The 24,854-nt window shown below is 37.3% G+C and overlaps 1 protein-coding gene across 13 annotated transcripts in view; it reads left to right on the top strand.

The window, feature by feature from the left end:
• Positions 1 to 24,854, top strand: part of SLC17A1 (solute carrier family 17 member 1) — a 79,979-nt gene that overhangs the window by 49,849 nt on the left and 5,276 nt on the right. For 11 of the 13 annotated variants that reach the window (XM_082413048.1, XM_082413041.1, XM_082413047.1 and 8 more), the window contains 2 exons: positions 2,928 to 3,018; positions 10,971 to 11,107. In XM_082413048.1, coding sequence (XP_082269174.1) covers positions 2,928 to 3,018; positions 10,971 to 11,105 — 226 coding nt within the window. In that variant the 3' untranslated portion in view covers positions 11,106 to 11,107. Of the gene's footprint in view, positions 1 to 2,927; positions 3,019 to 10,970; positions 11,108 to 24,507; positions 24,843 to 24,854 lie in introns of those variants that run through there. The other 2 variants (XR_014250837.1, XM_082413045.1) reach the window with 2 other exon arrangements.

Here is a 24,854-nt window from a genome sequence, read left to right as displayed (position 1 = left end):
AAAAATAAATGCCAACCTAGAATTTTATGCCTAGTGAAAATATTCTTCAAAAATCAAAGCAAAATAAAAATGTTTTCAGACAGGCAAACAGAAATTTTCATCAGCAGATTTTCACTAAAAGAAATATTAAAAGGAATTTTTCAGTCAGAAAGAAATTATGCCTGATGAAACCTGAAAATGCAAGATGCACTGAGGAGCAATAGGGGGGTAAATATGTGTGCAATTAGGAGACCATTGATCTTTAAAACAACAGAGAGTATCTTATGAGTTGAAATGTATATAGAAATAAAATACACTAAAGAATGAAAATACAGGATGAACTAAAGCAAAGAACTAAAAATGTTCTCATATTCTGGCATTATAATGAAAATAGTAAAAGTATAATTCATAATAAACTTAAGTAAAGTGCATGTTATATCTTCAGTGCTGAAAAGAATAGTGAAATAATGTCATAGAAGGAAAAATGAAATGAAAATGGATTAATCTGAAAGGAAAAAAAGTGCAATGAGAAAGGGTAGGTCAAATAGAAAATAAATAGTGAGCAGATAATCACAAATATATCAGTAATTATATTAAATTAATATGGATGAAATACTCCAAGTAAGTATCAAGATTGTCAAGCTCAATAAAAAAGGAAATTCAGCTCTATGCTGCAAATAAAAGACAAATTAAACATGAGGATACAGAAAGGATGAAATAAAAGGATGGGTAAAGATATGCCAAACAAATATTAACCCCAAGAAACCTGGAATAACTATGTTAATATCAAATAAAATAGACTTTAATTCATGAAACATTACTAGAAATAGTGATATTTCATAATGGTAAAGAGGAAAATATCAGAATTCTACTTCTTTTGGAACCCAATCATGCAGCTTTAATTTATACTCATCATGAATTGAGCAAACTCAAAGAACTAGACAAATTTACAATGAAAGAAGAGACTTTCACACACTTCTTTCAATAGCTTATACCAAAAAAGAGGTAGACAAAAAGTAAGGATATGGATAATTAAACAACAACATCAACAATGGACAGAGTTGACCTAATTGACATATGTAGAACACTGCACTCAATAAGGAGAGAATTCACATTCAGTTGCCCATGGGACATTTTTTCTGAAATTAACAATATGCTGGATCATAAAGCAAGCTGCAATTCATTTAAATGACTAAAACCATTCAGAATACATTCTTTAATCACTGTGAAATTAAGGTTGCTATCAAAACAAAAGATAGGTAACTCATTGCTTTGAAACTAATGTTTAGGTCAAAGAAGAAATCGCATTTGAAATTAGAAAATATTTTAAATTACAATGAAATATGACATATCAAAGCATGTGGGATGCATTTAAAATCATGCCCAGAGAAATGTATAGCTTTAAACATATATACTGAAAGACAATTAAGTCTTAATATCAATAATCATGTTTGTATCTCAGGTATTATAGGTAGGGAAAAAAAGCAGCAAATTAAACCCAAAGAAAGTAGAAGGAAAGAAATTATGAAGAGTAGGACAAAAAAATGATATGTAAAGCCAACAATATCAAAAGTTGCTTCTTTGAAAATTAATAAAATTAGTGAAATAAAGATTGATCAAGAAAAAGGGGAAAATTGTCAATATAAGTGATGAAAAAGGGTGCATTGTAATAACTCTTAGCATATAATAAAGAAAATAACAGAATATTATAAACAAGTTCATACCAATAAATCTGACAATTTAGATGAAATTGAAAAGTTCCACAACACATAGACAGAGTCATAAAATAAAATTTTAAGTATTTTTTATGGTGGAAGGTGATTATGAAGGCAAAAGTAACAAGGGCTCCCAAAGGTATAAGGGGCCCTATTATCACTGAAAACCCAGGGATTCTATTGCTAAAATGAAAAAGGAAACAATGAATACTGGAGACAAGTGATGGTTTCTGCCCCAGTCTGCACCTGTGGCTGCTCGTAACCATAAATGTTCTTCTTCACACATTAAAAGACACTTTCCAGCTCCCCCCAAAAAGAGACAACTCAAATTTCCACCATGTGACTGCATACAGCTCCACAATCCAGGGACTCTAGGTCCAGATGCTTCTCTGACCCAGGACCCATAAACTAATAAACTATACACTTGCTCCCATATTCAACAGGTAAAGGCAGAGTAAGAATGGAATAAACCCAAGGAAATAAAATAAGAGACAGAACAAAACAAACAAAAAGCCCTCACTCTCATAAAAGGAAAGAATTGAAAACAGAGAAAATTTAATGGTGAAATCTGTTGGGCAGGAAAGGAACAGACTCCCTGTCCTGGAGTGAACTAATTTCTTGATTAGACACGGATTCTGTTCTGCAAGAGGCACTTCCTTGTTCTTTATGGCTGATGGATTTGATCCCTACTTTATCTATTATTCTCTGTGGCTTCCCTGCTTTTGTAGCTCACTCTCTGCTGAAGTTGGTTTTGGTGCTCAGGAATGGCCAATCACAGTTGCTTGTAAACAAGTTTCTGGTTTCCTTGCCTGAACAATGGGAGCAATCGTTGGGGCCGGTATTTGTGAGACTGTGAGAATAGGTCAGGTGAACAGAGCCCTTCAATTTTGTATTAATCCCAAACCTGTTCCTGTTACCAGCACACATCACCTTTGGAATTTCTCAACTGTATTTATAGATTTCCTAACTCTGCTGGCTTTCACTCTAATATGGCCTCATTTTCTCAATATATTAATATTCTTTACTGCTAAAGCCAACCTTTCTGGCTCTGCAGTGCAACCAGAAAGTTACTTATATCCATATACTTTTTCAGACATTGTAATGGAATTTGAATAGTGGAAATGGGAAATTTAGGAAGTCAACAGTTATCTCTCTTAAGTCTCATTTTGTTAGGTTTTTCCTGCAGCACTTGTATTACTTTACATCTATGTATTGTCATTCATTTTTGTATAGATATTATGGATTTCTTAAAGGATTTACAAATGTAATTGGACTAACAGGAGGACTGGTTGCTTCCACTGTGACTGGAGTGATCCTTAGTCAGGTAAGGAACACCCAGACATGGGTAATTATTTTTCTCATACTAACTGTACAGAAAAAGAAAGTGTAATGCAAAAAAAAAGTTGCAGAGGAGACATCAGCAAGAGGTGAGTTATGAGTTTTTGTGTCATATTAAACTTGGCATTCCCTCCAAACTTACAGATGATACAAGTTCTTTCTTGCTATATGTCAATTAGTTGTGCTGGTAACTCTTTAGTCATTGGTTATTGAAACAGAAGTGGACCTCTGTGATTTTTAACAATTAATGTGTGCCTTTATCAAAACAGGTAGTTGACTGGGTGAATGGTAATATAAGTAAGAAGATATAGTTTTGTCAGGAAAGGAATGAAAAATCAGGAACAAATACAATTTTAAAATGACCAAAAGAAACAATTCTATGAAGGCTGGTTTCTGTTTCTATGGATGAGGTTACCTGAAATTCTCCTCTTAAAAATACTTAAAATGCCTTATCTTGTGCTGAAGGAAAATAACTGCTAGTCTAGAATTCTACAATCCATCAAAAAAAATCCATCATAAAAAATGAAGTTTAAATTCATCCATTTTCAAACAGAAACAGATAATTCATCAAAAGTAGGCTAGCACTGAGAAAAAAAGCTAAAGTTAGTTTTTTAGGGAGAAATAAAATTATCCCAGATGGTAGATTGGAGATACAAAAAGGAAAAGAGGCAACAGAAATGATCAATACGTGGATGATTCTAAAGGAATATTGTATAAATTGATAGTATTATGTAAAGAAACCCCAGTTCTCAAAGCTGGTTACCTAGTGAAGGCAAAACCACTATCGTCACCCAGGTGATAACTGGAAACACGTGCACATTCCTCAACCATCACATTTACTCTGACTTTTCTTCTTAAGCCACAGATAATTTACCCGCTAACCATTAATACTAAGTTTCTTTATTATTTGTTACATTAGTTCATCTTTGACCAGGATTTATTGATCTGTTATGATGACTCTGTTCTGATACACCTGAACATGCCTTCTCCAACACACTATATGCAAATGGCTATACAGTCTTTGCCAACACATTCTGATGAATTCTGTGGTTCCAGAATCTAATAATATATATTAAAAAAATTTTTAAATGCCTTATCAAATTTTAACAATCATGTTAAATGCATGCCTGATCTTGAGAAAAAAAAAAAAGTAAGGGAAAATTTCAGAGATTGAACATGAAGGAAGAGCTTGATTCCAGAGAGGTAAATGACCATCAAAGCCACTGGCTGCCTTGGAGAAATTGCCCATCCTGGGTGTTATAATGGACACCCAGTTATAATGGACAAACAGAGCATAAGAGATAATATCCCAAAACCACTCATAAAAGAAGAGTCAGAATGAAAATGCTGATATATATCTGTAACCACTAAGGACTACAACCTCACACCACTACTACCATGTAGCTCATATATAAACTTGGAGGAAAGTTTTGGAGGAAAATCTCCAAGCTAAGAGGTAGCAGTGTTCAGGCAAATACTCCAATTGTTCGTTGTCCCACAACTTTGGCCAAGGAGAGACAATTTGTACTCACCATGGCCAAATTTCCCATAGAGAGGAGCCCCCCCACCATCATGTGCTAGGACTTATGGTATCAGAAAGGCTAGGAACATCACTATAACCATGGAAGCTCCCTGATCAGAGAGGTAGCCTTTCTAAAAAAGAACTCCAGGAGACCAGGGTGTGTTTTCTCCCCCTGAGCATGGAGCCCACTCAGCCTGTTCTTCCAATGAACTCATTCAGACCTGCTGAGCTGACTTTCCCCAAAGGTGGCAGGAAACATGGCTCCAGAACCGTCCGAAGTTGTCTCTGCCCAGTGAGGAAACTTATCTATTTCAACCTCAGCTACAAAGGGAGAGGAAAACTGAATAAAGACTCTTCTGAACGTTTGAAACAATAAACCAATCTTCACAATGGTTTGAGGCTCTAATTCAAATTCTGTTGTGTCCAAATGCCATAAGCCAAGAATTGAATTTCTAGTAGTCCACAGATGCCTAGTAAAAGTAAATACATTTTTTTTCTGGAGAAACTCTAAATTCATACGCCAGAATTTCCTTATGCATAAAGATTTTTTTTTAAAACAACTTTATTGGAGTATAATTGCTTTACAATGGTGTGTTAGTTTCCGCTTTATAACAAAGTGAATCAGTTATACATATACATATGTTCCCATATCTCTTCCCTCTTGCCTCTCCCTCCCTCCCACCCTCCTTATCCCACCCCTCTAGGTGGTCACAAAGCACCGAGCTGATCTCCCTGTGCTATATGCATAAAGTTTTGATGAATATGGTTTCACAATCAATCAAAAATTATAAAATGCTTGAGGAAATAATGTGTTATGTGAGAGATGAATAAAAACCACCGAATCAGATCCTCAGAGATATTGGACATATATGTATATATTTAAAGAAGTAAAAGAGAGGATTGAAAATATAAATAAAATATAAATAAGAAAAAAATATAAATATAAACTTAACAAACATAAGTTTAGGGCTTCCCTGGTGGGGCAGTGGTTGAGAATCTGCCTGCCAATGCAGGGGACACGGGTTCGAGCCCTGGTCTGGGAAGATCCCACATGCCACGGAGCAACTAGGCCCGTGAACCACAACTACTGAGCCTGCGCGTCTGGAGCTTATGCTCCACAGCAAGAGAGGCCGCGACAGTGAGAGGCCCGCGCACCGCGATGAAGAGTGGCCCCTGCTTGCCGCAACTAGAGAAAGCCCTTGTGCAGAAACGAAGACCCAACACAGACTAAATAAATACATAAATAAATAAATAGCGTTCCCTTTTTTAAAAAAAAAGAAAGAAACAAGTTTAGACAAAGAACTAAATCTACCCTCTGGTAATTAAAAATATAAAAATTAAAAATTCAGATTAAGTACAGCTAATAAGAGAATTAGTGAGGCTTCTGCCTCCATTAATGGGAGAGTAAGTAATTTGGACCAATTCTCTTAAGAAAGACAATTTAAGAGCCTGAAAAAATGTATAAACCTACATGCACAACAATTTTACTCCTTCCATTAGGGAGTCAAAAGACATCCAAAGTCCCACCTGGTTATGGCATCAAGTTCAAAGTGCAGAATGTAACACCCTTTACTGGGGGATAATGCATAATGGCCCTCTGTATCAGGGATTACGTGCTCCATCATGCTGTATACAATGGTAGCATAGCAATCCAATAGCTGCAATAAATACTTCCTTGCAGAAAAGGAGGATTGGAAAACAAACAGCAATCACTTGTCCTTAGTAATGCTGACACACTGCTAGGCAGACATTTTGAGAGTCACATCCTGATGAATGTTTGAATGGTCTTCAATCAGGCTCTGAAACAGACGAAGGTAGGGACTGGAGGGTCTTTGGAGTGGTCTCCCTTGATTAGTGTGTTTGGCATAGAGGAAGGTGAGTGAATCCAATGTTTGTGGAGCAGAGGGCAGGCTGGAAAGTAACTATTGCAGCTACAATAATTTTTTTGGTTCTCCTCTTGGGCATTTCCTCACTTCCTTGAAGTTAGATATATTTATATAACTTATTTTGGCCAGTGACACATGAGAGAAAGTGATATGCATTCATTCTGAAGAGAAGCATTGAGAACTAAGAGGCCACTCTCTCGGACACAGCAACTGGCAACAATCAGAATGTCAACTGCAACTCCGTTGACCAGGATCCAGGAATGAAGAGATGTGGAGCATAACCTCTAGCCAACTTGCTATGGACATTTAGTTTAAACAAAAACCAAATCTCTGCCTTTAAAAGCCACTAGGAATTGCCGGCGGTGGGCGGCGGTGGGTATTGGTTACTGTAGTATAACCTACTCTATCTAAACTGGTCAGGAGGATCTATCCAGAATGAATCACATTAAGAAAAAAATTATAGAAAATACAGAATATGTGGACTCAGTGAGAAGGCCCAACATATACTTAACTGGAGTTCCAGAAAACAGAATAGGGCAGAAGTTAAATTTGAAGAGAAAATGATTGTTTTCTAGTTTTTCAGAAATATAGCAATTCACATCTTTAAGGAGTCCATTAATGACAAGTAGGATAAACAAAAGAAATCCACAGTTGCACACCTCATAGAGAATTTACAGAAAAGTAAAGACAAAAAGAAAGTCATACAAGCAGTAAGAGAAATAAGAAAGGTTGCCTTCAAATGAACAACAGTTAAACTAATCTCTGACTCTTCATCCACAAAAAAGGAAGCCCAGAAGACAGTAGAATGATATCTTCAGTATACTAAATGAAAATAACTGCCAACTTAAATTTGTAAACTCAGTGAAAATATTTTTTTAAAGGAGATAACATATTTCAAGCAAACAAAAATCAAGGAGGTTCAATTCATTAATGGGCATTTAAAGAATGTTTTTAAGCATAAGAAAGTTGGAGGTACAAACAGGAATGAAGAACAGTAAAAGTGGTGTGTGCAGATCCACTTATTATTTGTTTTATTGTACAAAATAATAATAGTGTCTTGTGGAGTTTTTAAAAAACTACGTGTATAGAATGAATGAAGTAGAGTGGACAGTAACAATAGTAAATTAATCAGGAGAGGACAAATGGAATAAATTATTCCAAAGACTTCATGTTCTCTTGCCATAGGATAAAAGTATTAATAGAGTTTGGTGCACCAAGGATACATGTTGTAATTTCTAGGGTAATAATTTTTAACATACAGAAAAATGTGTATAAATTTCAAAGTAACTGGAAAATGAAATAAAAAGCACTTTCTTTAATAAAAGAGGGCAAGAAACAAGAGAAAAATCAATATAGACCAGGAGTTGTCAATGTAAAGCCAACAAAATAAGTAGGTAAATTAAGATACATCACTATTTATTCAGAGACTACAGAATTATTCTCCAGCTTTCGTTTTTAAATTGCATAAGTGTGTGTGTGTATGTCTGTGTGTGTTAAAATAAAAACCACATAACATAAATTTACCCTCTTAACAAATTTTGAGTGTACATTACAATATTGTATAGTTAGTATTGTTAACTATATGCACATCGTTGTATAATAGATCTTTAGAAATTTGTCATCTTGCATGATTGAAGTTCTATACCCACTGAACAAGAACTCCCTGTTTCCGCTCCTCCTGGACCCTCTAATTTTTTAATACATAAAGATTAGTATTAAATTTGGGGGGTATGTGTATTAAAATTCCAAGACATAGAGTGTGGAACTTTCAAACCAGGAGAGAGGGGAAAACATGGAATAAAAAAATTTTTTAAAAAGGAAGCAAAAGCCCCTCAATGTGAAAGAAGGTAAGAAATGGTGTGGGGGTTGGGGGTAGGACTATAGGTAGAAGATAGGACAAATTGAAAGCACAAAGACAGATGGTAGAAATAAATACAAATATACCAAAGATCACAATAAATATAGATGGACTAAACGCTGCAATTAAAGGACACATTTTGTAAGACTAAAAACAAAAGCCATTCATATGCTATTTATATATAAAATACATACCTAAAATAAAGACGTAGAAACATTGAAAGTTGTAAGGACAGCATAAAAAAATGAAGTAAATATTAACCAACAAAAGATGATATTATATTATCAGGAAAAAAGTTTTTCTTTAAGCAAAAATACTAGAAACAATGAGAATCAGCTACTTAGTAGTTTACAGTGTATATTTCCCCAGCAAAACTATCTTGTTCAAGTCTTAGCTCACCTACTTATAAGATATGTGACCTGGAAACATTTCTTAATCAAAGTCTCAGTGTCTCCAGCTGTAAATGGCTAAGATGACATAGAAACCTATGGGGTTAAGGTAATTACCAAATCAGATCATGTATGCAAGTATCAGATGTTATGTGTTCAATGCATAACACCTATAAGTATTTTTAGTCTCATATACTTTTAAATCAGGAAAAATAAAAGTGTGTTTGCTATCCTATTGTTTAGCATTCTGAAAATGTTAGCAAACACAATTGTCAAGAAAACTTAATTACGGATATATACAATGTAAGTGTAGAGGAAAAATATAACATTATGTACAGAGAATGCAATTGTCTTCCTGGGGAAAAAAAAAATTAAATTTAGGTAGCATACTGTGGGAAAATCTAAAGCACAGTATCAACCAATATTGCAAAATACCTATGGGTATTTTGAAAATTGTACAAAGTCCATATGAAGTCCAAATTGTACAAAGTCCAAAAAGTTGCTGCACACCTATTGAGCAACATCAGTGAAAATATTAGATGGGAGAGGCACATCAAGTTTCTAGGTTGGAAATGTATAATATCGCTTATATGTGGAATCTAGAAAAATGGCAGAGATGAACTTATTTGCAAAGGAGAAATAGATCTACAGATGTAGAAGACAAACTTAAGGTTACCAAGGAGGGAAGGGGGTATGGGATGAATTGGGCTATTGGGATTAACATATATACACTACTATATATAAAATAGGTAACTAATGAGAACCTACTGTATAGCACAGGGAACTCTACTCAATGCTCTGTGGTGACCTAAATGGGAAGGAAATCTAAAAAAGAGTGGATATATGATTCACTTCGCTGTACAGCAGAAACTAACACAACATTGTAAAGCAACTATACTCCAATAAAAATTAATTTTAAAAAAGTTTCTAGGTTGGACTTCAATTCCAAATCGCAATAGATTCTATTAACTTAAAATTACCACAAGCTTTATTATTTATCATTAAATTTCTAAGCACATCTTGGTTTTTTCCTCCACTTTCTGTTTGCCTGCTACCTGTCAAATTTGTCAAATTTGGCATGTTTGATTATAGAAATCACTATAATTAAATATATTTAATGTCTAGTTTGTCAGGAAACATTGTTTTATTTTTTTCAGTGTCTACTCTTAATTATATTTTAAATGAAATTGATGATGATTTAATAATGGTCAAGTTCTGAAAAGAATACATTCTATATAATAAAGTTTCATTTCAAACCAGAAGGAATAGATTGATTTTTTTAAAAACATAGTGGCAAGCCCACCTGAAAAATATAATTACACTCTGTTCTCATATTTACCCCCAAGTTAATTCTAGGTGATTAAAAAATGTAAATGAAGAAAGGAAACAATAAAGATACTAAAGTAAAATAGGAGTTAATAATTATTTAAGCTTTAGGCAGGACATCCTTGAAAAGCATAGCACCAGAGACCAAAACCTAATCACAATGCATTTTACATTTAACTACATAAAATTTAACCTCAGCTGATGAAAAAGTAAAGGGTAAAGTGGTAAAGAAAATCTGAAACATAATTGAAATTTAATGTCATCTTTGAATATGGATTCCAAAAATAAATTACCTGTGTACAGAATCCACCAACATATTAAAATATATATGACACCATGATTAAGTAGGCCACTTTCTGTGAAAGTAAAAGTGACTCTATCTATTAATAAAATCTGTTAATGAAACTGATCATATTAATAGGCTGAAAGAGAAAATGTGTCAACAATTTTTATAAATAAGGAAAGCATATTTGACAAATCTTATTCAAAAGCATTGTTGTATATGTAATTAACCACCAACATATTCAAATTTATAGCAACAAAAAGTGAAAAACAACTTTAAAGAAATAAGGGATGCTTTTGTAAATTTTATAAATCTAAACTCTGGATTACCAATCAGTCAGTAACAGTTATGATATAGTCAAATATTTCCTGATATGCAAACATGTTTATGAGATATTTCTAAATGAAAAACCATAGCATTCTTGGCTTTAGCACTATATACATACAATGTCCTTTTTATACATGAAAAATTATATATACATAGATCTAAATCAAAACATGGAAAGATAAATAATGATTATCTTTGTAGAGTGAAATGGCTTTTTTTGTTCCTTGTGATAGTGTTTTGCTGCGTTTAAGTGATCTGCGTTGAGCCTATATTAATTTTAATATTACATTTTAAATGTTACAAAACAATGTTACAAATTTATAATTTTTTGCACTTTAATTCCTCAGGATCAAGACTCTCCCTGGCTTAAAATCTTCTTCATGATGGTAGCCAATAATGTGATAAGCCTAATCTTCTACCTTATATTTGCTAAAGCAGAAATTCAAGACTGGGCTAAAGAAACACAAAATACTTATCTCTGAAGGTAAGAAGTGATCCAATTAAGGGCAGATTTTGAAGCTGGGGATGCAGGAAACAGAGGAGCTAAAGATGGCCCCTGAGCAAACTGTGATGTTGCTGACTGAGATGGGAAAAAATAAGGGGTGCAGGTTTGGGGGAGAAGAGGGGGCCATGTAAAGTCTGAAACTATTTGACATCCTGATGAGATGGCATGCAGCCCAGCGCATATACCGGTCTAGAATTCTTGAGAGATACTGGGGCTAGAGATATAAATTTGGGAGCCTAGGCCTCTCTAACATCTAAAGGTGAGGAAGAGAGGAGGATGCTTGCAAGGGAAACTGGGAAGGGCCTTTGGTGAAGTAGGAAAGACAGTTGAGGAATGTGGTGTCTAAGAAGAAAAGTGAAAAAGGTGGGAATGAGTACCTGTGGCAAATACTATCAAGGGGTCAAATTATATAAGGTCTGTGAATTTATTAATGTGTTTGGCAAGAGGTACTTTAAAGGCGATCCTGACTAGAGTGGTTTTCAAATGAATGATGGAGACAAAGCGTCCATTAAAGTTCAAAGGAGACTCTGATATTGTGCCTTTCTTCTCTAAACTCTGTCAGTGGTAAATAAATAAGTAGGAAAAATGTATTTTTGTAGAATTAGTTCAGCTAGTACACAAATAAGAATTGATAGATGTAGAAAATCCCCATTTTGCAAACCCCAGTGAATTAAGGGATCTAGGGTTGAGCATCAGTGGCTGATATCACAAAGAGAGACATAGAGACATTGTGTACATCCTGGTGAAAAAACGCACCACCACCAAGGTCTTGCTAAAAAGATCAAACTGAACGTGATCAAGCCTCAGGATACAGCTACTGTTTTGTAATAAATACAGAAAATAGAGAATATGTTGAACTAAATCCTAAGGATATCATCAGCAAATCTAAACTGTCTTATAATTGTCTTTAACAAATGAATTATAAGGAAAAAGAAGAGTGATGGAGGGGGAGTCTCTAGATTCAAAGAGACTTAAAAAACATACAAAATTTTTTAAAAATGGCAAAACTAAAGTCTACAGTGATACATATGTGGGTAATAAATCTACAAAGACGTGATACATATGTGGGTAATAAATCTACAAAGACATGCACAGAAGACATTACACTAAATGTCAGGATAGTCATTACCTTTAGGGGGAGGGAGAGGTTGTGATTAGGAGAGACCACATGGAAAACTGCTGGGATCCTGGTGGTAGTCTGTTTTTCATATCCAAAATTATTATTAAAAGAGGGTGGAGACTCCATTGGGTGGAGACTTTAGGGTTCTCTATATCGAGTACCATGTCATCTTCAAATGATGACAGTTTTACCTCTTCCCTTCTGATTTGGATACCTTTTATTTATTTTTCTTGTCTGATTGCTATGGCTAAGAAAGTGGAGACAGCAAGAATAGACAGCCCTATAAAGGAGAGCTGAGAAACGGCATGGTACAGCAGGGAGTTTTTTATATGTTTGTTGTTTTAGAATTAGATGTAATAGTATATAAACTGATGGTATAATCCAATAGTGAGGTTTCACAACGTTGGAAAGAAAATGCACATGCAGAATTAAACTACTTGATTTACCAGGACTCATGCATACTATGAGACTCAGGTTGAAGCAGCAGCTGAGGCCCTGTCCATAGGGAACTTAGAGAGCATGGTACAGAGGATGGAGGTGTGCCTCGGTGGGCACTTGCAGTAGCGCTCTCCTTGAAGACTGTGAGCTTCTGCAAGGTACAGCCTAATGGCTTCACCCACTGAAAATCATCCCAGGTCTTCACCCAGGTCCCCTCTTCCTCTCCCTAAAAAACCACCACGAGAGAGAGAGAGAGAGAGAGAGGCAGGCTGGTGAAGGGGCTCTGACCACCATACACATGTGTACATCCACAGAAAAAGAAAGGGGAGCAATGCACCAGGCTGTAGAAGTCTGGAGAGTTCTGCCTTTCTTGGCCAGGAAGTGTTGCTGCTACTGATAACAGCAATTTTATAGGCAAAGAAAGTATTTGTGCTCAAGTAAACTTTGATTACACAAATCATGTACATATTTAAAAAATAGTGTGTATGATTCCTCGTTAAAAAAAAAAAAAAAAAAAAGAAGTCCAGAGGTGATGAAATCCAAGCACAGTGCAGAGGCTGGCCTTGGATACAAACCCAGAGTTTACCTATAGTAGCTGAGAGAAAGTAGGGTTTATGGACACAGACTTGGTAGGTCAGCACATAGGTTGGCATTTTGTCTGTGCAATAAACAGTGAGGTTTTCACTTAAACTGTCCTCACTTCTTTTCATTCTTTTTTCTTTTTTTCTGTTCAGCAGCAGTGATTTCTCCTGCTCTGTCTTCCAGCTCACTGATCTGTTCCTCTGTATCATTTAGTCTACTATTGATTCCTTCTAGTATATTCTTCATTTCAGTTATTGTATTCTTCATCTCTGTTTGGTTGTTCTTTTATATTTTCTAACTCTTTGTTGAAAACTTCTAATTTCTCATTCTGTGCATCCATTCTTCTCCCGAGTTCTTTCATCATCTTTATGATCATTACTCTGAACTCTTTCTCAGGTAGATTGCCTATCTCCACTTCACTTAGTTCTTCTTCTGGGGTTTTATCTTGTTCCTTCATCTGGTCTTCTGCCACCTCATTTTGTCTCAATTGCTATTAGTATTTTTATGTATGTAGTTGGTTAGTTATATTTCTCGACCTTGGAGAAGTGGCCTTCTGTAGGAGAAGTCCTATGCATTCTTGCAGCATACTCCTCTCTTGTCACCCAAGGTATAAGCTTTAGGGATTCCCCCTAAAAGGGCTGTGTGTTGTGGTCCTTCTGTTGTGGCAGTCTGACTATGTGGGTGGTCTGTCTTTGTTGGCCCCTGGCCCAGTTGGTTGCCAGGCCTTGCCTTGTGTGGATGCCGTTGCCTAGTAGGGCCTGGTCACAGGTGGCTGACTGCAGAGCCCCTCACAGGGCCCCAGGGTTAGTGCTGGCTCACTGGTGGGTGGAGTAAGGGTCCAGAAGGCTCCAGTGCTGTTCCCCCCCGCCATTGGTGGGTGAAGCCAGGTCCTAGTGTTAGTGCTGGACTACTGGCAGGCAGAGCCAGGTCCTGGAGTCTGGCTGCAGGGCCCAGGGATCCCAGAGCTGCTTCCAGATTGCTGGGGGAAGGGGTGGGGCTCCTGACACAGTTGCATATGAGGTCCTTCATGTCCCTGTGTTGTCCTGCTAGTGGGCAGGGCTGGGGCCCAGCTGGTCCCAGGGTAGGGTGTGGCCTGCTACGAGTGTGCTGTGTGGCGCTCAGGCTGTGGGACTGTGGTTTTCTTGTGTCTGGTGTCTGCCCCCCGGTGGGTGAGGCTGGTCTGGAAGCTAGTGCAGGCTTCCTGGAGGGCAGGGTCAGTGCCTGCCCACTGGTGGGAGGAGCTGAGTCTTGGTCTTCTGGTGGGCAGGGCTGTGTGTAGACGCCATGTCTAGAGGCAGCTGTGGGCTCAGGAAGTTTTTAGGCAGCCTGTCTGCTGATGGATGGGGTTGTGTCCCCACCCAGTTAGTTGTTTGGTCTGAGGCATCCAGCATTCCAGACTGTTGGGTGGGGCCAGGTCTTGGTGCTAACAAGCCAGCGAGAGGCTCCCACGCAGTGGCACCCGCCAGCATCAGTGGCTCCCAAATATGTATGTCACCAGTGTCTGTGTCCCCAGGGAGAGCCGCAGCTGCCCCTCACCTCTCCAGGAGACTCTCCAAGACCAGCAGGTAAGTCTGGCCCGGGCTTGTATCAAATTACTGCTTGTGCCCTGGGTCCTGGTGCGTGTGAGGTTTTGTGTGCATCCCTTTAGAGTGAAGCCATGAAGCCTCTATTTCCCACAGTCCATTGGGACTCCTGAAATTAAGACCCACAGGTCTTCAAAGCCAAATGCTCTGGGGGCTTGTCTTCCTGGTGTAGGACCCCCAGGCTGGGGAGCCTGATGTGGGGCTCAGAACTCTCCTATGGGGAAACCTCTGTACTATAATTATTCTCCAGTTTGTGGGTTGCCCACCTGAGCATATAGGACTTGATTACATTGTGAGTCCTCCCCTCCTACCCATCTCATTGTGGTTCTTCTTTCTGCCTTTAGTTGTAGATCTTTTTCTGATAGGTTTCAGTCATTTTCATAGATGATTATTCTGCAAGTAGTGATTCTGATGTGTTTGTGAGAGGAGGTGAGCTCAGGGTCTTTGTACTCCCACATCTTGGCCAATCTCCAAGGTTTTTACTTAAGAGACAGGAGTTGAGAGAAATGGAAAGAAAAGGAATCCACATTGGAAAAGGGTAAAATTACCATTATGAGTTGATGATATGATTGTTTACCTAGAAAATATAACTGGGTTGGCTGGAAAGCTACAGAAACAATAAGTGCACACAGTAAGTTTCCTGACTAACCTATTAATACAGAAAATTTTTTTCATGTTAAAAAATAACTAGTTAGCAAATTTATTGAAAGAAATGATCCAAATGATGGTTGGAGGGAAATCTGATGTGATCAATCAAAAATTTACTTGACTCAGTTTGCCAGCACCAAGAAATTTCCAAAATGGTGCACTCACAAAAATTCACCAGGATGCATTTATGCTCAAGATTGCTGATTAGAAATGACAAAAATCTGGATCTGGAATTAAACATGTCTACCAATGGCGTCTTCGTTAATAAATTTTGTAAGTGAATGGAATATAACCAGCAGCTGAAAAATATAGGATCTCATACAAATATTTTAATATAGAAATTACTGAGGCCATTGCTATGAATAAGCACATAACAACACTAGGAAATATTCCATAGGTGTTAGCAAAAGTTTGTCTTCTATTTCCAAGGTACAGAGTTGGGCACAGCTATGGAAGCAATCACACTACTTTATTCAGACCCTATAAATCTTACTTGTTTCTATATATTTGACCTATTTAAATACTAAAAGTTATACTAAAGTTTTCCATGATTGTTATTTCTATTCATTTCTGTTTATGTCCAAGCAGTCATTATTGAATATTCTGATGTTGTATTATAATTTCAAAAAGATTTTGACAAGTATATCTTAATTGAAAATTTAATTTTGATTTTGTAAAGTTATCAGCCTTTTCCATTTTATGATTTTTACTCAATTGACTTTCTGATATTGATATTGCATCCTCAAATTTTATGCATGTGCGTGCTTGTTTTAGATTCCCAGGAATACTTTTTCATAGCCTTTAAATTCCGCCTTTCTGAGTCATTTCATTTAGTATGTGTTTCTTACAAAGGGTATATAGTTGGGTTCAATAATTTCACCCATTCCGAGACTTGTCTCCTATGTTAGCTGAGTTTAACCCAACTGCATTCATTATGTTTACAAATATACTTCATTTTCTGTCATTTTATTTTATATTCCCTTTAAAAAAAAGTCCTCCTCCTCCTGCCCCCTTGCCTGCCTCTAGTAATTTGGTAGGTTTATGGAATATTGTAAGTTTGGGTTGTGCTTACACTCTAATGAAATCTTTGAAAATGTGTTCATTTTCCATTACCATGCTACGTTCTTTTCCTGCCTTCTTTTCCTTCCAAAATATTTAACATATTCGACTTTTCTAATTACTTTTCTCTGGCTAGGACCGATTCTCCCTGAGCTTGTAATTCCCCAAGCATGGTTTGGGTAGAATTTTCTCAGTTCTCCTGTTTACCTGGTCGCTGTTTCCATCTTCCCATCAGGCTGCAGCTGGAGGTCTGGGAGTTTGAATCCACTTTTCAGACCCTAGGCAAGAGGACAGCTCAGGGAACACCAGCCCGGGTAACGGGGTAGTTCCGCAGATGTTTTCCTTAGCTTTGCTTTTTGTTTTGATGTGCTGATGGTTGTTTCTTCAGTCATCTGCGTCTTCAGGTCTGTCAGCCATAATCAACTGTATTTTTCCCTGTCAGTCAAACTGACACACTGTTGCAAAGGTGATCAATCCCAACTTCCCATCTTTATTTAAGAAATTGGGGGAAAACAAGAAAGAGCTGAGTCACAGCCACGTGTTTCTCCTCCAGCCCAGAAGCCATTGCCAAAGGACCTGGGACACCAGAATTGCAAGGGTCCACCTGGTTCCCAGATGCCCTGGCCCTGGGACATTACCCTCTCTTACTTCCAGAGGAATGTACCAAACTTTTGAGTCTGGTAGGCATCGTGAGTTGATTTCCAATGTCGCTTTTTCATTTGATCCCCATTGTTTTGAATTTAGCAAATAGTCCTTGTTGTTTTTGACATGGTGTAGTGCTCTAGTCTTTGTAATTTTCTGATTTTGCTTCTTTGAATTTATTTCAGTAGGTTCCAGGTATAGTAGTTGTGTAAAGGGACGTACATTCTGCCTGTGAAAGTTCGTTTAGAGCAAGGCTTCTCAACTTTTTTGTGATGGACCTCAATTCACAATATAATGCCCAGAACTCCAAAGGAGAAAGATTATAGTGAAATAGTTATCAAGATATTTTAAAAACATGTTTATGATCATATATATGCTCCTTTATTAATTCATTAAATAATGAGAACTAATTACAGGTCTAATAGAACCATTGTAATTTCAAAACAGTGTTGAGCAAAACAGCATATTTTGTGATATTGGTAATAACTGTAATGACATAAGAAGATATCTGTGATTTCTAATGGTGTCAGTCATCAGTACCGCTAATATTACTGCGGTTTGTTGCCTACATTCATAATAGATAGAAATGTTAAATTTCAGCCAGAGGTTGGGGATATAAAGATGTAATTTTTTTCTATAAAGTTCACAGATCCCACATTAAGAACCCCTGCTTTCTAATATTCAACCAGATTAAAAAATACTTTTAAAGCATTTTTATAAGTGCTGAGAAGTGAGCTACATCGTCAGGACTTCTATTCCTAAAGGAGCTTTATGTTTTGTTGTGTGTGGTAGGGTGTGTGGGGAGGGGGGTACAGGGAGAGAAGATGAATGATATCTATAGTTTAAAAGTTAAGACAATTCCAGGTACTAATAGCCCATAAAGAACATGAAAGAGGGTAACATCATAGAGAGAGTCCACGAGAGCTGCTTTAGTTGCAGATATAGGACGTGACATTCGTGTTGAGACTTCAGTGATGAGAAGGAGAGCCTCATGAGAATCAGGGGAAAGAGTGCTCCGAGCATCAAAAATAACCAAGGGAAGGACCTAGAGATGGGAATGAGCTCAGTCTACCTAAGAGGGAGAGCAGAGGGCAGTGTGGTTGGAATCTAGTGAGTGACGGGAAGTGACATTGGGAACTAGTTAAGGGCCAGATCCTGTAGAGCTTGAAGATCATGGTAAGAGCTTGGTCTGAATGTAATTCTATTTATAATTGGATCAATTAAATGCTTTTGAGGAGGGAGGTGACTTGCCTAATTAATGCTGTATAGAGAGCCTCTGGCTACCTTCTAGAAAAGGGTCTCTAGGAAAACAAGAGTGGAGGGAGGGAGGCAGGCTGTTTCAGAAGTTCATGTCAAAGATGTTCACGCTGTGGGCTAAGATGGAGGCAGAAGGAATGGTGAGAAGCAGTTAGATGTAGACTCTGCAGGTAGAGCTGGGCAGATATGGCAGGGAGATTATGGATTGTGCAGGAGAGAGAAGAAACAAGGATGGGACCTAGATTTTGGTTTTAACAACTAAGTGAATAAGGAAGTACATTACACAGAGCTCTCAGCATTTCATTCATGGTTTGTTGTCATACTTGCCTTTGCCTCCTAACTGTTTTCCATAGCAGCAGTACCATTTTACATTTCCACAAGCAATGTGTGAGGGTTCCAATTCTCTGCATCCTTGCATTTGTTATTTCCTGTTTTGTTGTTTTATTATGGCCATCTTATTGGGTTTGAAGTGGTTTTGATATGTGTTTCTCTAATGATTTCTTTTTAACATCTTTATTGGAGTATAATTGCTTTACAATGTTGTGTTAGTTTCTGCTGTATAACAAAGTGAATCAGCTATATACATATATCCCAATATCCCCTCCATCTTGCATCTCCCTCCCACCCTCTCTATCCCACCCCTCTAGGTGGTCACAAAGCACCCAGCTGATCTCCCTGTGCTATGTGGCTGCTTCCCACTAGCTTTCTATTTTACATCTGGGAGTGTATATATGTAAATGCCACTCTCTCACTTCATCCCAGCTTACCCTTCCTCCTCCTCATGTCCTCAAGTCCATTCTCTATGTCTGTGTCTTTATTCCTGTCCTGCCTCTAGGTTCTTCAAACCTTTCTTTTTTTTTTAGACTCCATATATATGGGTTAGCATATGGTATTTGTTTTTCTCTTTCTGACTTACTTCACTCTGTGTGACAGACTCTAGGTCCATCCACCTCACTACAAATAATTCAATTTCATTTCTTTTTATGGCTGAGTAATATTCCATTGTATATATGTGCCACATCTTCTTTATCCATTCATCTGTTGATGGACACTTAGGTTGCTTCCATGTCCTGACTATTGTAAATAGAACTGCAATGAACATTGTGGTACATGACTCTTTTTGAATTATGGTTTTCTCAGGGTATATGCCCAGTAGTGGGATTGCTGGGTCACATGGTAGTTCTACTGTTAGTTTTTTAAGGAACCTCTATACTGTTCTCCATAGTGGCTGTATCAATTTACATTCCCACCAACAGTGCAAGCATTTATTGTTTGTAGATTTTTTGATGATGGCCATTCTGAGCAGTGTGAGGTGATACCTCATTGTAGTTTAGATTTGCATTTCTCTAATGATTAGTGACATTGAGCATCCTTTCATGTGTTTGTTGGCAATCTGTATATCTTCTTTGGAGAAATGTCTATTTAAGTTTTCTGCCCATTTTTGGATTGGGTTGTTTGTTTTTTTGATATTGAGCTGCATGAGCTGCTTGTAAATTTTGGAGATTAATCCTTTGTCAGTTGCTTCATTTGCAAATATTTCTCCCATTCTGAGGGTTGTCTTTTCGTCTTGTTTATGGTTTCCTTTGCTGTGCAAAAGCTTTTAAGTTTCATTAGGTCCCATTTGTTTATTTTTGTTTGTATTTCCATTTCTCTAGGAGGTGGATCAAAAAGGATCTTGCTGTGATTTATGTCATAGAATGTTCTGCCTACATTTTCTTCTAAGAGTTTCATAGTGTCTGGCCTTATATTTAGGTCTTTAATCCATTTTAAGTTTAATTTTTTGTATGGTGTTAGGGAGTGTTCTAATTTCATTCTTTTACATGTAGCTGTCCAGTTTTCCCAGCACCACTTATTGAAGAGGCTATCTTTTCTCCGTTGTATAGTCAGGCTTCCTTTATCAAAAATAAGGTGATCATAGGTGCATGGGTTTATCTCTGCGCTTTCTATCCTGTTCCATTGATCTATATTTCTGTTTTTGTGCCGGTATCATACTGTCTTGATTACTGTAGCTTTGTAGTATAGTCTGAAGTCTGGGACCCTGATTCCTCCAGCTCCGTTTTTCTATCTCAAGATTGCTTTGGCTATTCAGGGTCTTTTGTGTTTCCATACAAATTGTGAAATTTTTTGTTCTAGTTCTGTGAAAAATGCCATTGGTAGTTTGATAGGGATTGCATTGAATCTGTAGATTGCTTTGGGTATTATAGGCATTTTCACAGTGTTGATTCTTCCAATCCAAGAACATGGTATATCTCTCCATCTGTTTGTATCATCTTTAATTTCTTTCATCAGTGTCTTATAGTTTTCTGCATACAGGTCTTTTGTCTCCCTAGGTAGGTTTATTCCTAGGTATTTTATTCCTTTTTTGCAATGGTAAATGGGAGTGTTTCCTTAACTCTTTCAGATTTTTCATCATTAGTGTATAGGAATGCAAGTGATTTCTGTGCATTAATTTTGTATCCTGCTACTTTACCAAATTCACTAATTAGCTCTACTAGTTTTCTGGTGGCATCTTTAGGATTCTCTATGTATAGTATCAGTTCATCTGTAAACAGTGACAGCTTTACTTCTTCTTTTCCAGTTTGGATTCCTTTTATTTCTTTTTCTTCTCTGATTGCTGTTGCTAAAACTTCCAAAAATATGTTGAATAATAGTGATGAGAGTGGACAAACTTGTCTTGTTCTTGACCTTAGAGGAAATGGTTTCAGTTTTTCACCATTGAGAACGATGTTGGCTGTGGGTTTGTCATATATGGGCTTTATTATGTTGAGGTAAGTTCCCTCCATGCCTAGTTCTGGAGGGTTTTTATCATAAATGGGTGTTGGATTTTGTTGAAAGCTTTTTCTGCATCTATTGAGATGATCACATGATTTTTCTCCTTCAGTTTGTTAATATGGTTTATCACATTGATTGATTTTCATATATTGAAGAATCCTTGCATTCCTGGGATAAATCTCACTTGATCATGGTGTATGATCCTTTTAATGTGCTGTTGGATTCTGTTTGCTAGTATTTTGTTGAGGATTTTGCATCTATGTTCATCAGTGATATTGGCCTGTAGTTTTCTTTCTTTGTGATATCTTTGTCTGGTTTTGGTATCAGGGTGATGGTGGCCTCGTAGAATGAGTTTGGGAGTGTTCCTCCCTCTGCTATATTTTGGAAGAGTTTGAGAAGGATAGGTGTTATCTCTTCTTTAAATGTTTGATAGAATTCACCTGTGAAGCCATCTGGTCCTGGGGTTTTGTTTGTTGGAAAATTTTTAATCACAGTCTCAATTTCAGTGTTTGTGATTGGTCTGTTTATATTTTCTATTTCTTCCTGGTTCAGTCTCAGAAGGTTGTGCTTTTCTAAGAATTTGCCCATTTCTTCCAGGTTGTCCAACTTATTGGCATATAGTTGCTTGTCGTAATCTCTCATGATCCTTTGTATTTCTGCAGCATCAGTGTTACTTCTCCTTTTTCATTTCGAATTCTATTGATTTGAGTCTTCTCCCTTTTTTTCTTGATGAGTCTGGCTAATGGTTTATCAATTTTGTTTATCTTCTCAAAGAACCAGCTTTTAGTTTTATTGATCTTTGCTATTGTTTCTTTCATGTCTTTTTCATTTATATATGATCTGATCTTTATGATTTCTTTCCTTCTGCTAACTTTGGGGTTTTTTTGTTGTTCTTCTTCTTCTTTCTCTAATTGCTTTAGGTGTAAGGTTAGGTTTTTTATTTGAGATGTTTCTTGTTTCTTGAGGTAGGATTGTATTGCTATAAACTTCCCTCTTAGAACTGCTTTTGCTGCATCCCATAGGTTTTGGATCATTGTGTTTTCGTTGTCATTTGTTTCTAGGTATTTTTTTATTTCGTCTTTGATTTCTTCAGTGATCTCTTGGTTATTTAGTAGAGTATTGTTTAGCCTCCATGTGTTTGTATTTTTTACAGATTTTTTTTCCTGTAATTCGTATCTAGTCTCATAGCATTGTGATTGGAAAAGACTTGATATGATTTCAATTTTCTTAAATTTACCAAGGCTTGATTTGTGACCCAAGATATGATCTATCCTGGAGAATGTTCCATGAGCACTTGAGAAGAAAATTTATTCTGTTGTTTTTGGATGGAATGTCCTATAAATATCAATTAAGTCCATCTTGTTTAATGTGTCATTTAAAGCTTGTGTTTCTTTCTTTATTTTCATTTTGGATGATCTGTGCACTGGTGAAAGTGGGGTGTTAAAGTCCCCTACTATGATTGTGTTAATGTTGATTTCCCTTTTTATGGCTGTTAGCATTTGCCTTATGTATTGAGGTGCTCCTATGTTGGGTGCATAAATATTTACAATTGTTATATCTTCTTCTTGGATTAATCCCTTGATCATTATGTAGTAGTGTCTTTCTTTGTCTCTTGTAGTAGTCTTTATTTTAAAGTCTATTTTGTCTGATATAAGAATTGTTACTCCAGCTTTCTTCTGATTTCCATTTACATGGAATATCTTTTTCCATCCCCTCACTTTCAGTCTGTATGTGTCCCTAGGTCTGAAGTGGGTCTCTTGTAGACAGCATATATACGGGTCTTGTTCTTGTATCCATTCAGCCAGTCTATGTCTTTTGGTTGGAGCATTTAATCCATTTACATTTAAGGTAATTATTGATATGTATGTTCCTATGACCATTTTCTTAATTGTTTTGGGTTTGTTATTGTAGGTCTTTTTCTTCTCTTGTGTTTCCTGCCTAGAGAAGTTCCTTTAGCATTTGTTGTAAAGCTGATTTGGTGGTGCTGAATTCTCTTAGCTTTTGCTTCTCTGTAAAGGTTTTAATTTCTCCATCAAATCTGAATGAGATCCTTGCTGGGTAGAGTAATCTTGCTTGTAGGTTTTCCCCTTTCATCACTTTAAATATGTCCTGCCACTCCCTTCTGGCTTGCAGAGTTTCTGCTGAAAGATCAGCTGTTAACCTTATGGGGATTCCCTTGTATGTTATTTCTTGCTTTTCCTTTGCTGCTTTTAATATTTTTTTCTTTGTATTTAATTTTTGATAGTTTGATTAATATGTGTCTTGACGTGTTTCTCCTTGGATTTATCCTGTATGGGACTCTCTGTGCTTCCTGGACTTGATTAACTATTTCCTTTCCCATATTAGGGAAGTTTTCAACTATAATCTCTTCAAATATTTTCTCAGTCCCTTTCTTTTTCTCTTCTTCTTCTGGGACCCCTATAATTCGAATGTTGGTGTGTTTAATGTTGTCCCAGAGGTCTCTGAGACTGTGCTCAATTCTTTTCACTCTTTTTTCTTTATTCTGCTCTGTGGTAGTTATTTCCACTACTTTATCTTCCAGGTCACTTATGCCTTCCTCTGCCTCAGTTATTCTTCTATTGATTCCTTCTAGAGAATTTTTAATTTCATTTATTGTGTTGTTCACCATTGTTTGTTTGCTCTTTAGTTTTTCTAGGTCCTTGTTAAAAGTTTCTTGCATTTTCTCCATTCTCTTTCCAAGATTTTGGATCATCTTTACTATCATTACTCTGAATTCTTTTTCAGGTAGACTGCCTATTTCCTCTTCATTTGTTTGGTCTGGTGGGTTTTTACTTTGCTCCTTCATCTGCTGTGCATTTCTCTGTCTTCTCATTTTGTTTAACTTACTGTGTTTGGGGTCTCCTTTTCACAGGCTGCAGGTTTGTACTTTCCATTGTTTTGATGTCTGCCTCCAGTGGGTAAGGTTCATTCAGTGGGTTGTGTAGGTTTTCTGGTGGAGGGGACTGGTGCCTGTGTTCTGGTGGATGAGGCTGGATCTTGTCTTTCTGGTGGGCAGGACCACATCCGGTTGTGTGTTTTGGGGTGTCTGTGAACTTATTATGATTTAGGCAGCCTCTCTGCTAATGAGTTGGGTTTTGTTCCTGTCTTGCTAGTTGTTTGGCATGGGGTGTCCAGCACTGGAGGTTGCTGGTCGTTGAGTGGAGCTGGGTCTTAGCATTGTGATTGAGATCTCTGGGAGAGCTCTCGCCGATTGATATTACATGGGGCCAGGAGGTCACTGGTGGTCCATTTTTCTGAATTCGGCTCTCCCACTTCAGAGGCTCAGGCCTGACACCCAGCTGGAGCACCAACACCCTGTCAGCCACACAGCATACCTCCTCACTGAGCCCAGGAATGGCTGATCTCTGCTAGGTGACCTGATGCGAGTTGTCCTGATGCCTCTCTTACCCAAACTCAGAAGCAGAGCACCACTTGGATGAGCACAGGAAGGAAAGTCCAAGCTCTGACCTTTGCTGAGGCCTTCACAGCAAGGCCTGGGGCCTGGGCACTGCTGGTTCAGAAGTGGCTCATTTTAATACATCCTGGCCTAAAGTTACAGCTCGTTTCTAGAAAGGGAACCAAAAACACCGCCTCCCTAATGATTAATGATGGTGAGCATCTTTTC

This window comes from Balaenoptera physalus (assembly GCF_965194825.1).
Source record: "Balaenoptera physalus genome assembly, chromosome: 11".
NCBI classification, from domain to species: Eukaryota; Metazoa; Chordata; class Mammalia; order Artiodactyla; family Balaenopteridae; genus Balaenoptera; species Balaenoptera physalus.
The sequence above is the reverse complement of the archived record's forward strand: the minus strand, read 5'-3'. Positions and strand labels throughout refer to the sequence as shown.